Raw genomic sequence first — 16,832 nt, 5'->3', positions numbered from 1 at the left:
AGGGAGCGAATTTGTGTCGCTGACACGACTTGATTTAACGGTTTTATATGATGGTTCATGTTAGTCGACCCCGAATCATTTCGGGACTAAGGCTTTATTGTTGTTGTTGTTGTTGTAGGTGCAGCTAACTCCCCAAAAATTCCTTACGTTTTCACAACCATGATCAGACAACTTACGTATCATACCTGCCAACTCAAATTAATGAAATTTTTTGATTGGTTCTTCCCAGAGAACCAAGAACCAATCTGTTTTATTTGACTGATAGGGATAACAAATTCAAAAAAAAAAAAGAGAAAGTTCAAAACAATTGGGGGCCCAACAGAGTGCTTTCACCGTTGGTGTTCTTTCCGATCTCTACGCATTTCACCGCTGACCTATTGGTTCTAACAGCTGATTGCAGAGTTGATCATTCGGACCCTTTTTTTTTGCCCTCCTTAATGAGCTTTAATATTTAGAATATTGAATATATTTTAGAATATTGAATATATATTGATATTGAATATTTTTTTTCTTATATTCAAAAAAGGAAAGTGTTCAATTGGAACATGAAAACGTGACTGAATTTGAAATGGTCTAATGAGCAAGAATTTCCAGGAACATTTGGGTTAATTTAATTGTGGATCCAAGATAACAATAGAAAGGTTTGAGTTGCTTAGTCTTCTTAATGAATTTGGCGGAAAATCAAAATCAAGTTTCAATTTTAAGGGACTCCCTTTTTTCCCAGATGACAACGAAGTATATAAGACATACCCAGTAAAACTTACAAGTAAACCAGATATAGAGATGGCGACAACAAAAATTGAAATGATTGAAGTTTTTCTCTTTGGAATTGTCTTAGGGCTAATTCCTATTACTTGGTGATAAATAAAACATCCGTACTTTTTTTGATCCCTCAGAGAGCGGATGTTGTTTCCTGAAGCCTTAGTGTTTCACCTTGCTAAATTGCAACTCCGTTGGCGATTGAATTGGTGCAGAAATCTATATCGACCAAAAAATTATCTGGATGATTCTTCCTACAATTTGCTCTTATGTCACATAAAAATCCATTCTTGGTGCCCGTAATCAACGACTTCGATAGCATTTGTTTTTCTGTGTTTTCCTCAAGAGTCATCACGTTCCGTGAAGAATATGTTCTTTAATTTCCCTTGGATGCTTTTACAAACATTTCATATCTCTGAATGATTTGATATGGGTCCTTAAATGATTCTTTGTTTTATGGCACAATTATTCTTCAATTTAAATAAGAGAACTACGTGGCTTTGATTCCCTATTTAAAATATCGGGAAGCTTGATAATAATGTATTATCGAGTCCAAGCTAAATAGATACCTTAACTTAGAGAGTTTAAGGAAAATGCTTATTTCGGTTTATTTGGTTATTAATCTAGATTAGTAAGGCTACAAGTGTTAAGATTGTCGCATTCGTGTGGTGTGATAAATTTTGTGATAGAGATATAGATTTTATAATATTGCAGAGAGAACCGGAGTTTGAGAATAGAATAATGACTAGAGAGCAAAAATAAAGGAAATTAGTTATAGTTCGATTTGTCAAGAGTTTATTAGACTATTAGATTAGCTAATATATAAATTTCAAAATCATTTGTTCGTGTAGTGTAGGAATTAAGTGACAGAAATATAGATTTGATGTTACTTCTGAATGAATTTGGTTTTCAAGAATAATTTGGTGACTATAGATCATTGGAAATAAAATTTGTTACTGATTGTAATGCCTAGGTGCAGGTTTACAATATTAAGTTATGAGGTAATTTTGTTAAATTAACGGTGATAAACTTGATAAATGCTTATGTAATAAGTTAGGGGTCATTTTCTTAGAAATTGGGACCATACTGTAGATGATCATGTGTTCGTTATCTCATCTCTTCGTCCTAGCCGATACCGTTTAGGGTTGAGTGTGACAATGACACACATTAAAAATGGGTAATATAATTCATGACTAAAAAAATGAATTTACTAATAATATCCAAAATTTATCCAACTTATATTTTATCTTTAGTTATACGATTTATAATCTTAAGAGTCAAATTGTTCTTGCCTTCATAGGAATATTTTTTTTTTGTATGGTATCCTTTTTACATTTGAAAAATTAAGGAATTTCGATAGTTGAGGGGCTGAATAAAAACAGTCAACAAAGTTTACTTTAAAAACACATGTTATCTTGTATTAAACGACACATGTTTACAAAAAGGACCTGTCGTTTTTATCAAAAAAAATAAAAAAGGAAAAAGAATAAAAGAGAGAACTTGTCGTTTGTTCCATATTTGATCAAATCACTTCCGAATTGAACTTTTTAGCCGTTATTGAGCTAAGGATGAGGTACCTCAAGCTTCTGCGTCAACGACCTGATTTTAATCGAGGAGTAGGCATAGTTGAATTGAATTGTGGAAGACCTCTCAATCCATGGAGGTTAGGGTCGAAACACTTCTTTTCCAATTTCGGAGAGGACCCAGAGCTCCAAGACTTCATGGATTACATGGATGCTCTCAAGAACTATGAGAAATTAGGGATACCCAATGGGGCAGGTACTGATTCCGATGACGGATTTGATCTCCGTCGAATGCGGCGGCTAATGGATCGTCTGGGTAATCCTCAGTCCAAATTCAAGGTTCTACCCTTTTTTCCCCTTTTAGGTGCATTTCTTTTAATTAACCTAGTAGTCTCAGTTTTCAGTTATGCTTAAAGGAACAATCTTTTACTCTATTTGGGGAAATAAGTGTAGGCTATACACATTGCTGGTACCAAAGGAAAAGGATCAACTGCAGCCTTTCTCTCTAACATCTTACGGGCAGAAGGATATTCTGTTGGTTCTTATACAAGGTATCAGCTTGTTATTTTAATTTTTTTGTTCATAGAGACTGATATTTTGTACTATTTAATGAAGAAATTGAAATAAGAAAGCATGTTTTCTTATGCTACCAAAGTTAATTTATTGCAGTATATACATGGAACATAATAATGTAGTTTCTTGGCTTCATGTATCTCTAGCCCTATGTACTTGCAACTGCCCACCTATACTTTGAAAACAACTTTTTACCACCTAAACTTGCTTAAACTGACCTATTTATCCCCCTAAATTTGTTACAGCGATCGTTAGGCCTGAACAGGCTAAAATTGTATGCACCTCAACTTGTCCAAAATCTTCTCTGCTCTGCCACATGGATTTTAGGGATCAATGATCATTAGGTTACTTTAAGCAAGTTCACGGCGAATAAGACCCTTTCAAAGTAAAGGGGCAGCTGATTTTTCTATGGGGCTAGGGATGTATTAGGCCTGGTTCTTTCTTTCTTTTCAATGACAAATTTTGTTGTGTTTAAGCAGTCCTCATATTGTGACTATAAGGGAACGGATGTCAATGGGAAAATTAGGCCAACCAGTATCAGCAAAGAAGTTAAATTGTCATTTTCGTCTCATTAGGGAAAAACTTGATGAGGCAATCCTAGTAGAAAATGGGGGATTGAGTCATTTTGAGGTATCTACTTGCTTACTATGCTCTTTATTGTTGTAATCCATGAAGATAGATCTTATTTTGTTCCTTGGTTGCAATTCTTTTGGTGCTTGGAGGGTGTTTTAGGTTCTGCTCGTGAAAGAGCACGAAATCTTAAACAAACTAAATGGCTTCCCACTCTAACACTTCTGAGTCGTGACAGGAGAACAATATGTGCTACTGCAACTGCTGATTTCTATAATCCTATATTCAAATGAAAATTTGGACCTGAATTGTAATGGGTTTAATCTTTTAATGTGCAAATATCATGGTTATTTTACCTCTTTGTAGTTATTATTATTATTATTTTTGTTGAACGATAATTTTAACGCTGTAGCTTAGTTTGTTTCTAGTTGCTTCTCTGGAATTTGCTTGCCTCATTCGATGACATCAAGTTGATATGCTTTAAGTTTTGTTAATACATAATTCCAGTCTTGTGATGTATTGAACTTAATTTTTCAGGTTCTTACTGCCATAGCATTCTCCCTATTTGCTCACGAGAACATTGATATTGCAATTATTGAGGTTGGTAATCTTGATCCTTTGAAATTTTTCTTTAGCTATTAACTTTTGAAGATATGTTTTCCAATGGCTATGAATGGCTAACTTTCATGTGGTCCATTTTCTTCATAGTATGTATTTCATGGATCAGAATCTGTATTGAGACAGCTACTCTATTCATACGTAATTTTCTTCTTGGCCAATTTTGATTCTAATTTTAGTTCTTACTTTATAACAGGCTGGTCTTGGGGGTGCTCGAGATGCTACAAATATAATTAGTAGTTCTGGTCTAGCTGCATCAATAATAACTACTATAGGCAAGGAACATCTAATGGCATTGGGGGGCACGCTAGAAGGCATTGCTATGGCAAAGGCTGGAATAATCAAACACGGTCGTCCAGTTAGGTGATTCTCCCTTGCCTCTAGGAACTTTATATTCAAGTGAATTGAAGATGGTCGTCCATTTGGTTTCCGAAGCATTTCTCGAAACGTAAAACACTTTAAAATCAAAGTTTCTTGCAACATAGCTTGCAACTAGTGCTGATTTTGTTTCTGAGTTGTTATATACATGCTATCCTAAACCTGCCTTCTCATTTTTTCTTATAAAATTATTCAAGTGAATTAAACAAGTTATATATATACTGCTTAGTGCTTACTAAACTGCCAGATGAATGTTTTAGCGCACCTGTGTATTTCAGCTACATTATTGACTGACCAAGCCGAATTTTTTCAGTATTTTGTTTTTTGTGTTTGTCAAATCTTCAGTGTTTAAGTTGTTTTAATTTTCAGTTGGTTCTAGGTGGACCCTTTCTTCCTCACATTGAGCAAATTCTTCGTGATAAAGCATCACTTATGTGTGCTCCTGTAGTATCCGCATCTGAATCTGGAATTAAAACTGCCATTAAAGGCCTTGGTTCGTTTTCTGGTAGGCCCTGCCAGTTGTGCGACATAATCATACAAGTCAGGAAAGATTTTCAGCTGGTATGTTCTTCAACTTAGCTTTAACTGTTGATGGTACTTCATTTTTCTTTTATCCGTTTTGAGGTTTTCACAATATAAAACTTATACTTCCAGTTCATTGAGCTATCTGACATAAAAATGCGCATGATTGGAAGTCACCAACTGCAAAATGCAGCTACTGCAGCATGTGCAGCGTTGTGCCTCCGCAGTCAAGGTATTTCTTTGTTTTGTATATTTTTGAGATTTTTTGAAGTAGAATCTATTGTTTTTCACTTGATTGTTGAAGTCGAATCTTTAGTTCTATTTTGAATTGTAAGTTCTGAAATTAACCTTGCAGAAACATTGCAGCTCATCTTGGTACTCTGAACTAATTTTGGGATGAATGAAAGTAAAATAATTTTTAGGAATTTGTTGAGATCTATGAAGCACGGACTCTTCCCCGGGGTCGCCGTGGCCGAGTCGGACTCGCCGGACTCGGGGACTCGGCGGGGACACGGCGGGACACGGCGGGGACACGGCCGGAAAATGGGACACGGATGGGGACACGGCGGGACACGGATGGGGACACGGGGGACACGGCTGGGGTTAAAAATTAGGGTTTTTTTAAAAAATTTTTTATAAAATTTAAGGATCAATTATGCAATTTGTCAAAAATCCTAAATTATAATCTCTATCGCACGAATTAGAATTAGGTCTTCTCTCCTTCCTGCGCAAATCGCGATTTCAACCCCTGTGCTGCGTACATCGCAGTTCTCCTAACATCACGATTTCGTTTTTGTTTGGGAATAGTCAGAAACAATTTCTTCTCTCCTGGGTTCTTCCTTCTCATGCGCTGCGATTCTTTTCCTGGGTTCTTCTCCTAACATCACGATTCCGATTTGTGATTTAGCATGTTTTTTTATATATTTTTATATCTAATATATATATAATTAATTATATAAAATTTGCCGTGTCCCCGCCGCACCCGTGTCTCATATTTTCTAAAAATGCCGTTTGCCGTGTCCGCACCCGTGTCCGTGCTTCATAGGTTGAGATTGTTAAGCTTATTATTGACTTGTACTGTTTAATTATTAAAAAAAAAAAAGGCGGCCCGGTCGTATTACGCGTCCCCGCTGAGCGAGGGTCCGGGGAGGGGTCCCACCACAAGGGTGTACTGGGGGCAAGCCTTCCCCTGCCAATTTATTTGGCAAGAGGCCACTCCTAAGACTCGAACCCGTGACCTCTAGGTCACACGACAACAACGTTTACCGTTGCGCCAAGGCTCGCCCTCGTACTGTTTAATTATTGTTTCAATAAATTTATGGTTGGCGCAGGATGGAAAGTATCTGATGGATCCATTAAAGTAGGTCTGGAGAATACATACTTGCTTGGAAGAAGTCAATTCCTAGCATCCAAAGAAGCTGAGTTGCTAGGACTACCTGGAGCTACCATACTGCTAGACGGAGGTTAATTATTGCGTTTCTTTACGAGTCTTTATGATGTTCTAGACGCAACTCCACCACAAATTTCAAATAATATTCTGTATATGGTCCATTCTTATCTAAAAGAACCATTGCTCCATGGTATTTGTCTGTAAATTGCCTTTTTCAGCTCACACTAAAGAGTCCGCAAAGGCTTTGATGGACACGATACATATGACATTTCCAGATGCACAGTTGGTGCTTGTAGTTGCAATGGCTAGCGACAAAGATCATGTGGCTTTTGCAAAAGAATTTCTTTTCGGTACAGCTCCTGTCAATTCTTTTTAATGTTTCTGTTTAAGGTTGTGTAAGCGATCACCACCTAATGAAGGGAATCGTGCTATTACTTGTTTCCAGATAAACACTTAGAGGCTGTCTTCCTAACAGAAGCCAAAATTGCTGGGGGAAAATCCCGAACAACTAAAGCTCCATTGTTAAAAGATTACTGGGTACAAGCTTCCCAAGAATTGGGGGTAAATACCGAACAGTTTTTGAATAGTGAAGGCATTGATCTGGCAAAGGAACGGGAAGGTAGAATCATATTGGCAGCCATGGAATCATTGGAGGCTTCCATGAGAAGTGCAAATGAGTTCCTTAGAGGAAGAAGATCAGGGAAGCAGTCAAGTATTGTTGTAGTGACTGGTTCCCTTCATATTGTGTCATCTGTGTTAGCTCGTCTCCATGAGCAGAATGCCTTGGATTCTGCCCTCTAAATCTCTGTCCTACCCGCCCCCCCGCAGGTAAAATCACCTATTTTATCGGTTAGATTTCGACTTTAGAAAACTGTAGCTTCTGTAATTGGAGCAAAAATGGGTTCATTTGAATTTGCAAGTACTGGGTGAGACAAGAAACGATGGATTGTCAATTTTTCTGAGATGTATATTAATTTCCTGGAGAGGAGTTAGCTAATATTTGGAATATATATTTAATGGAAAGAATTTGATTGAGAATACATTGGGTAAAATACACTCATGGTGCCTCAACTTAGGTCCTTTCTTGTTTATGGTCCTTTATTTTCAAAACTGTATATTAAAGTTTCTGAATTTTGACATTTACTAACATAAATTTTAACCTTAACTACTCCAATAGAAGGGAATCTATCATTGTAGAGCACAGCTGATGAGAATGATGAACTTTTTGGTTTTGATATTATTTAAGTCTTTGTTTTGTTTGGTTAAGATAGAAAGAATGGTTGACAGAGAAAAAGCTTCCAAATTGTGATTTTGGGAAATTGAAAACATAGTTTTATTGAAAATTTGGTTTTATTTTTTGGACATTTTTCGATTTTGAGGCTGTCATTCTAAGTGACTTCTGATGTTATTAAAGAGTAAGTTTTTTATGTCCGGTTTTAAAGTTGGAGGGCCATAAAAAGTGTAAGGTCTAAGGGCCATGCGTGTATAATTTACTTGAAATATGTTTCTGGTTCTGGATTTTTGTATTTTGCACTGCATAACCAGTTAAAATACACTCATGGCTCTCAATTTTGGTGTTATTAACGTGATGAATCTTAAATTTTAAAAACGATCATCATATCCTTGCGTTTTGACATATATCAATATAAAAGATTAAATGATGCTGACCAATGTAAAAATACTAGTCGAGTACGTGAAATGTTAGTAAATTATACTCCTATATATATATATTAACATGTTGACTCCTAAATTTTGAGGATACTTTATGATTTATGAATATTTACATTGGTAAACAAACAATCATTTAGGTTTTTATGTTACTACATGTCAAAGTTGAATTTTTAATGTTAGCAACCTGATCTGGTAATAAATAAAAGTTGCATATAATAAGGAGAAGAAATGCATGATTTTGAAGTATAATTTGTAATCAGATGTGAAAAACATTCCTGGACCAACAAGTGGGCCAAAAAAAAAGTTAAGAAAAAACATAAAAAAATTAAGGCATTAATAACATTTTCCTAACCAAATAAATACATCACTTGTCACAATCATTTAAAAGAAAATTAATGGCTCACTTTTAAATTTTGTTTTTGTATTGTAGTATTATATTGGATGCTACTTGGATGGGGGCACACATGTTTTTATGATTATATGTTGCAAATTTTGAAAAATAGAAAAAAGAAAAAAAATTTCATAAAAAAATTATTATGATTCACCAAATTTGTCCCATTTTATTAACTCAGCTATGCAAAAATCCAACAAATTAAGACATACATGAAGGGGCCAGATTTAGCTCTAAAAGATATGCTACTTTTATTTATACAAAAAATTAATTGAGGATTTTTATTTTTATTTTTATTTTCAAATGAAGAGTAAAATGTATAATTCCAGCAGAGGTAATCAGACTGTAATCAGACAGTAGTTTATGGGAGTTGGGTAACATTTATTTTTCACAAAAATTGCTATTTGCCTATTGGTATATATAGTTTGTATTAATTTTGTTATTAATGAAGGGTTTATTTAATATACTTTGTCTGCAATTCATTACTTTCTACTAAAAGAGTTATTACTATTTATTTTTTTATCTATATTAATTACAGGCAGAAATATATTCCTACCAAGGAAGTACTCCTATTAAAAAAAATAAAATAAAAAGAATCATTAAAACCTTCTCCCCCTTCCTTAAAGATTTTATTTAAATTCAAATGAAATGTCATGGCAATATATATTTTTTGAATTTTTGCAACTTGACACTAATCAGATCGGGATGGGGGCGGTAGCAAGGGATCACCGTGGTTTGTTTCTTTGGGGATATTCGTGCACTAAAATTAGCAAGGTTGATCCTTTGATTGCGGAAGCTCTAACTTTGAAGGAGGTTCTGTATTGGTTAATCTTTAAGCAATGTTCAAATGTTTTGATTGAGTCGGATTCTAGACTTGTGGTGGATGCTTTGTCGAGTGATGAGGAGATGTTTTCGGAGTTCATATGCACGGGGTCACGTTCATTTTTACGCAAGCGAATTGTGTCGCTCATGCTTTGACACGGGGGTCACGTTCATATGCTAGCCCACATTCTTTTGTTCTTGCTCCGGATTTTATTCGGCCTTTGTTGCAGTCTTATTTTTTTGGTTCTGATCCTTAATAAAGCTTTTTCTTTGATTAAAAAAAAAAAACAAGTATTTGACTCTATAGATTGTGGTGAGACCGAAATTCATATTCTCAAAATTTGATACTTGGTGGAGGTTGAATATAAGCTATACTTTTTAGGTAAAATGCACCTTTGCCCTTATTTAGGCCCGTTTGTTTACCTACTGTTTGATGTTTGCTGTTACGATTTGCTGTTTGCTGTTGCCGTTTACTGTTGCTATTTGATGTTTCCTGTTCCGGTTTGTTGTTTGCTGTTGGAAAAAGTTACTTTTCCAAAAAGCAGAGATTCTATGCTTTTGTAAAAGGCTGCTTTTCAGGTGTGAAATGCAAACAGAAAGTCACTAACCAAACACATAATGCTGTTTTTCAGATTTAAAAGGCAAACAGGAGGTCACTAACCAAACATCTAAAACTCTCTATTTTGAAATGAAAAGGCAAACAGGAGCATGAAAATGAGCAACCAAACGGACCTTTATTATTGTTGAGCACTTGAATTCTTGTTTATTTTTATTTTTTTTGTTGTGGGAATTTTTTTACTCAATCAATCATACGAGTTTAAATACGGGTTATTGGATTACCTCTTAAAACGCAGGTAGGAAGCGGAAGAACTCGAACTAAAAATTTTGTATTACCGATCACGTTGTTCCCCCACACCAAATTATTTAGGAGGAAGAACGATTAGTCCACAATCTAAGAACAAAGTATCAGCGTAGAGAGAGAGGGAGAGAAGATTTATTTTCTTAATTCTTATATGTTTGTATGGGTTAAATGCATCTTTGGTCATTGAACTTACATGGTTGTCTCAAAATGGTCAATCAACTTCAATTTGTTTCAATAAAATCACTCAACTTTGGGGTTTCTCTCAATTAGGTCACTCTGTCGATTTTAGTGATTAAAACGCATTTAAATAATAACATGGGTGACACGTCAATATGAGTTAACTCAAATCTCTGACCGAAACGAAATTTGACAGCCACATGTCGGGTATTTTATGAAAAAAACTAAATTTTTAGTTTTTTTTTTTATAAAAATAATCGACACGTGATAGCCAGGTGGCGCATATATGGACGTCATGTGTCATTTGGTTAGAAATATGAGTTGTCTCATATTGACGACTCTTAAAACGCAGGTAGGAAGCGGAAGAACTCGAACTACAAATTTTGTATTACCGATCACGTTGTTCCCCCACACCAAATTATTTAGGAGGAAGAACGATTAGTCCACAATCTAAGAACAAAGTATCATTGTAGAGAGAGAGGGAGAGAAGATTTATTTTCTTAATTCTTATATGTTTGTATGGGTTAAATGCATCTTTGGTCATTGAACTTACATGGTTGTCTCAAAATGGTCAATCAACTTCAATTTGTTTCAATAAAATCACTCAACTTTGGGTTTTCTCTCAATTAGGTCACTCTGTCGATTTTAGTGATTAAAACGCATTTAAATAATAACATGGGTGACACGTCAACATGAGTTAACTCAAATCTCTGACCGAAACGAAATTTGACAGCCACATGTCGGGTATTTTATGAAAAAAACTAAATTTTTAGTTTTTTTTATAAAAATAATCGACACGTGATAGCCAGGTGGCGCATATATGGACGTCATGTGTCATTTTGGTTAGAAATATGAGTTGTCTCATATTGACGTATCCGATGTTTTTTAATCACTGAAATCGTTATAGTGACTTAATTGAGACAAAACTCAAAGTTGAGTGATTTTATTGAGACAAATTGAAGTTGAGTGACCATTTTGAGATAACCATATAAATTCAGTGAACAATTGTTCATTTAACCCATGTTTGTATGTCTAAACCTATGTCCTCTTATATAGATTAAGGCTTCCTTGTTCCATAAGCATTAGACAATATTAATCCTAGGTCAACTAGTATTTTGACTTCCTTTTAGACTAGTATTTTCATTAAATAATTACTAAATTAGATAGGATTATTTCAACTAAGTCTAATTATCTAATAACACAATTAGATGAACCCCAAATCTGTAATCCACCTGAATTTAAATTAGTACGGACGGATAATTCTTACATCTCTCACTCGTATGTAATAAATTTGAGCTTCCATTCTCTTTTTCACAATTGCAAATAGATCATATGACCAACATACCATCGAGAATATCATTAATATATACTTTTTAGAGATACATATCGTCTCGATAACAGAATATTGTATACTTGTTAATTGTTGTAATAGTGTCCTAAAGTCAATTGTTTTAGGATATTTTTATTAACGAAATGTCCATTGACTTCTATTTGATATATTACGTACAGTTGTGTTTAAACTATTAATGCACATTATATCTTTTATCATATGAATAAATAGAATAAAAGAAATCATTAGTTTATAATCAAAGCATAAAATGTTCATATAAGATGAAGTGAGACATATTTTATGACTACAACTTAATTGATATTAAACTTAAAGAACCCAAGTCAAGCATCATGTTATATGATTGACATGATGTCGTAAAGACTTTCATGTTACAATGTTTCATATTCTTGAATAAGCAGTTGATCTTACAAGTTATAGATACGTGCATATTTAGGCAGTTACATGGATGTACATGAAAGAGTTCATGTGCATTAGAGACCCAACATGAGATACCAAAATGGATGAATCTAACTAATGTCACTTTGTCATCTCATAAGTGACCGCGGGTATTACTAATTCTCAGACTTAAATAATTATTATTGTAATTCTGGATTATATATTGTGATGTTTTGATGCTATTATCGAGCACGGTCTAGTATCATTGTGTGTGCTTTGGGTATTAATTGAGCATCACATGAAATAATCGCGGGATAGTTTATTATCTAGATAATTATAATTAACCGAATTTACATAATTCACCATATTAAGGAATGATTAATTTAATGATTAGATTTATTTAATTCTTTAAAGCTTATGAATTGATTATCTACTTTAATGGTTTATAGATGTGATATTGGATAATTAAATTAATGTTAAGCTAAATAATTTTCTAATTAGGAATTATGAATTAGTAATTATTAAGCTTATATTGGCTCATTTATTACTCCTCGAAGAGCTAGATGGTTAGTTGCGGTAACGTGTATCAGAATTGGTTCCTTACCTTTCACCTATCTTGGTGTTCCTTTGTTTCAGGGAGCAGCGAAACCTAGGCTCCTTAAACTAATTACTGACAAAATTATTCTAAAGTTCAAAAATTGGAAAGGAAATCACTGTCCATTGCATGACGATTAACATTGATTATTTTGGTTATTTCTAGCTCGATGCTTCATTCATTCTCCATCTATAAATGGCCTCCTGATCTGATTAAATTTCTATGATGTTGTACTTCAAACTTCTTTTGGCCTGGTTCGGTAAATGAACGAAAACTTATTACTCCTTCTTGGACCTTATGTTGTAAATCTCTTAAGGAATGAGGTTTAGGTGTTAAAGATTTTTCAGACATGAACCGACCTATGTTGGGGAAACTGTGCTGGGATTTACTATCTTCTGTCACTTTCCCTATTGATATGTTGGAAAAATGATTCATTTCTGGTATTAGTGCTCTTCGCTCATCTCCCATTACTTTGATAATTTGGACCCTGTGTCCACCTCTGTCAGGATGGATCAAAGTAAATACTGATGGTTCAGCGACTGAAAATACTGCTGGAGTAGGTGATATTTTCATAAATTATAGAGGTTTTCCACATGATGCCTTTGCTATTCCATTCCATTCTGCTTACTTTTTGAGGTTGAGTCATAGTGGGTTATGTGCGCCATAAGCATGACTTGGTCTCACGGATAGCGTCATCTTTGGATTGAAGCAGATTCCATTTACGTGGTCTAGCTCCTGAAATCCAAAGCATCCAAGGTCCCTTGGAATCTTAGATAAGATTGGCTGCATTGTGTTTCACTAGTGGTCCAAATGAAGATTATTGTCTTACATATTTTCAAGGAAGGCAACTGGATTGTGTTTTTTTTTTTATATATATTTTGATTTAAATGTGTTTTCTACTTCTTTTTTCACAATATGGTTTAAGACTTTAAGGACATTGTTTCATAGCTTTTGATGAATTATATTACTCTTGAACATTATATTTTAGGCTTAATACATCAGTTGTCTCCTGAACTTGTCCAAAAAGCTTAATTGACCTCTTGGACTTACATGTTGTCTCATTAGTCCTCCTAAACTTGCTTAAAGTGTCATTATTATGCATCTAAATCTATAAAAACGCCATAAAAATGTACAAAATAGAAAATTAATTTATTTCAAAAACTTAGATTCGCAAAATTATGACTTTATTTTTGAAGTTTTGATTTTTTTAAAGATTTAGACAAATTGCAATGTATATACTTTAAACAAGTTCTGGGGTAAGTTGATTACTCTAAGTAAGTTCAGGAGGCCAATAAGTCATTTTAAACAAATTCAGGTGGCCAATAGGTTATTTTAAGTAAGTTAAGGGGGCTAATGAGACACCATATGAGTTCAAGGGTCAATCAAGCTTTTTTGGACAAGTTCAGGGGGAAATTAATGTATTAAGCCTATATTTTATTTGTTTAAATTGATTCAGTGATATTGTTATTGAAATATTGATGTTTACACATTTTAAAGATACATGTTATAAATATACGTGTTTTTCTATATTAAATCATTTCATATTATTATTTTTCAATAGTATAATACATATTTTAATTAATATAATATAATATAATATAATTTATTTATTAACAAATAAAAATACAAATTCTATTAACCTCCGACTAATCCCCAATTAATTCTCAAAAACCATGTCCGCTCGACTAGTACCTGTCGTTTTTACAACCTTGATCAAGATCGGTTAGTTTGTCTGCATCTTATTTCTTCTAAGAAATTCATCGTCTCCCATATTTTTTCTTGAAAGTAATGGAGTTACAGGCATGTTAGCGCGTCGTGTGAAGTTTCTACTTCGGGTTTAATTTCATGAGATTATTCACAAGAGATTTGCAATAGTCTTCATTATTATGATGATTTCTTTAGCTTAGAGCAATTTCTCCCATTTAATACTTCTTTTGTGTTGTTGTTTTATGTTTCACATTATTTGTACTTTTTTTTTCCTTCCTTAATATATTTTTGAACTCATGGGTTGAGGTGGTTTTGAGGCTGCCATGCCAACCTAGGTTAATTTCTGAAATTTTCGAATTGAAGGACAATTAAAAAAATTCAAATTCTCATATTGTGAGTGACTCCAAGTACTCATATTTATTTCAATGGGTAGCAATAGATATCAGAAAGATTCTGAAAACTATATATTATATAGTGTATGTATGCAATGTAAGAAGTGAATTAAATAGAGGGAGATGAACCAATGTATAATGTTAGAGCCCCCCAACGGTTTTAGGGCAGGATGGGGACATGACATCAAGAAATGGGGCATACAAATCTAATATACACAATCAAGTATGTGGCTGCCCCTGCCTCTGCCCTAACACAATTTCCAATAAACCCTAAGAGAGAGAAAGGAGGAGTAATGTTTTGCTCGTATATTTCGTGGTGTTAGTAAATGATGTTTCAGATTTGGAAGTAAATGAAGTTGAAAAGACCCCATCTTATTTATTTTCATTTTGAGACAACTTTGTTCTCAATTTTGTCCCACTTTTCCACTCATATTTTTGTTTTAGTTTGCTTTAAATGATGAGTTTGTTTCTTTGCCTTTTTATTTTTGTTTGAGAGTATTTTGTTTTCTCTTTATCTACATTTGTCTACTATATATATAATATACAAAAGTCACCAACAAACATTCCTTTTTCTTTATATATATATTTCATTTCATTGTCATAATCATGCTTATTGAAACCAAACCATAATGAGTTAAAAGATTAAAGGTTGAATCTAATAGAGTTGAATAAATATATTCAATCACATGGCTTCAATATATATATTCAATCACATGAATGATGGTCAACATAATCTTGTATGGTATAGTAATTATAGTGAGATTATTATGTGTATATATTAAGGACTTGCATTAATTCTAATTGATGCAATATATATATATATATATATATATATATTTGAGATTTGCATTAATCTTAGTTGATGTGATTGGTGTATATAATAGTAGAAGCATAAACTACGAAGAAGTGTTTTAGAAGTTTTTTTTTATGAGTTATTAAAGTAGTAAAAAAATCAAAATAAAAAGATTTAATTAATTAATAACAACATGTTTATATTTTTATAAAATAATGGAATTAAAAAAATCGAGTGAGGTGTATTAATAAATTATTAAAGATATAATAACTCAGATTTATATAGTATACATAATACAAAAAAAAAAAATATACAACTAAAAAAATCGAGTGGAATGTATTAATTAATTAATGGTATGATAACTCAGATTTATATAATTTATAATAATACGATACAACCTAAAAAGGTGTATTAAATTTATATAATGTTGAGGAGTCGGTCTGGTTATTTGCAAGATTTCCATTTGTGCTGGGAGCAGTCCCTAGAGACCTTCGATCAAGTTAGTGATGATAGTGTTGAGAGAGAAAGTCCAAGTGATTGGAAAGAGAAGAAATTACCTCTATGTGGGTTGTGTTAGGGAGTATTTATAGGTTTCTCTCCATAGATGGTGAATGACCCTGAGGCCCCTGGAGATGGACGCCTTCGCGTCGAAGGGGGCCATTCCTCCGGGCTCAATGGGTCCCGGAAGTCGAGGCCTGGGGTCGATATCCCTCTTGGTAGATTGAGCTTTCATTTACTTCATCATATTCCCCCCTCTTCAGGTCAGAGGAGTCACTAGGTGTGATGTCCGTTGGTTCCGTCTGGGCATTTAATGCGCCTTTCATATCTTTTGAGGCGTGGTTTTAAAATGGTGGTTGTAATTATTTACCGTCATCTTTTGCTTTTATTAGTCCATTTATTAATGTCTTTTCAATATAATCATTACATGCCAGGGCCATTAATGGTGGTTTTTGCCAAATGATGTTGTATTTTCGTCTGCTTCGGCTCACACTATAAAAAGGAGCTTATTTTCTTTTTATAAGACTGAAAATTCCTTTGCTTTCTCCTTCCCTTTTCCTGCTGACCTCGTGCTTCGGCCTTTCTTCTTCGTTGAGTTGTACATTTTTTAGCGTGGTTGCTGTGTTTTTTTTGCCATCTCCGGTGGTGAATCTTGTTGAGATCAGTGTTCTATTTCTTTATTTCTTTTTTTATTGCGTACTCTTCTTCCTCCTCATTTGAATGGGCCGCCACTGTGTTTGGAGCATGTCCGGTAGTGGTGATAGGGGCGTGCAACTGGAAGTAGGACCTTCTAGGTTGGAGAGTTTTGATGAGGGAGTGGTGGGGAGGAATCGAGCTGCTCCTAAAAAGGAATCTTTCTTACCAC

The 16,832-nt window shown here is 34.0% G+C and overlaps 1 protein-coding gene across 2 annotated transcripts; it reads left to right on the top strand.

Moving 5' to 3' along the window:
- Nucleotides 1–2,271: 2,271 nt before the first annotated feature.
- LOC136224237 (dihydrofolate synthetase-like) lies at nucleotides 2,272–7,373 on the top strand. 2 transcript variants are annotated; one of them, XM_066012521.1, is made up of 10 exons: nucleotides 2,272–2,621; nucleotides 2,736–2,833; nucleotides 3,335–3,485; nucleotides 3,963–4,025; nucleotides 4,240–4,401; nucleotides 4,791–4,982; nucleotides 5,076–5,175; nucleotides 6,308–6,406; nucleotides 6,552–6,683; nucleotides 6,779–7,373. In XM_066012521.1, exons 1-10 carry the CDS (start codon nucleotides 2,328–2,330, stop codon nucleotides 7,132–7,134), a joined length of 1,647 nt encoding a protein of 548 aa, XP_065868593.1. In that variant the 5' UTR covers nucleotides 2,272–2,327; the 3' UTR covers nucleotides 7,135–7,373. The 2 variants fall into 2 exon arrangements, with proteins under 2 accessions (XP_065868593.1, XP_065868585.1); XM_066012513.1 differs by having other exon boundaries at nucleotides 2,273–2,621; nucleotides 6,275–6,406.
- The last annotated feature ends 9,459 nt before the right edge of the window (nucleotides 7,374–16,832 follow it).

Source organism: Euphorbia lathyris, chromosome 1, assembly GCF_963576675.1.
Source record: "Euphorbia lathyris chromosome 1, ddEupLath1.1, whole genome shotgun sequence".
In the NCBI taxonomy this organism is placed as follows: Eukaryota; Viridiplantae; Streptophyta; class Magnoliopsida; order Malpighiales; family Euphorbiaceae; genus Euphorbia; species Euphorbia lathyris.
The sequence above is the reverse complement of the archived record's forward strand: the minus strand, read 5'-3'. Positions and strand labels throughout refer to the sequence as shown.

What these genes read in the sequence shown, in the direction of transcription:
- LOC136224237 (XM_066012513.1), top strand. Translation starts at nt 2,328, where the DNA reads ATGAGGTACCTCAAGCTTCTGCGTCAACGACCTGATTTTAATCGAGGA. An exon ending in TTGATATTGCAATTATTGAG is followed by an intron (nt 4,026 to 4,239) that starts GTTGGTAATCTT and finishes ACTTTATAACAG; the next exon opens with GCTGGTCTTGGGGGTGCTCG. An exon ending in TACCATACTGCTAGACGGAG is followed by an intron (nt 6,407 to 6,551) that starts GTTAATTATTGC and finishes TGCCTTTTTCAG; the next exon opens with CTCACACTAAAGAGTCCGCA.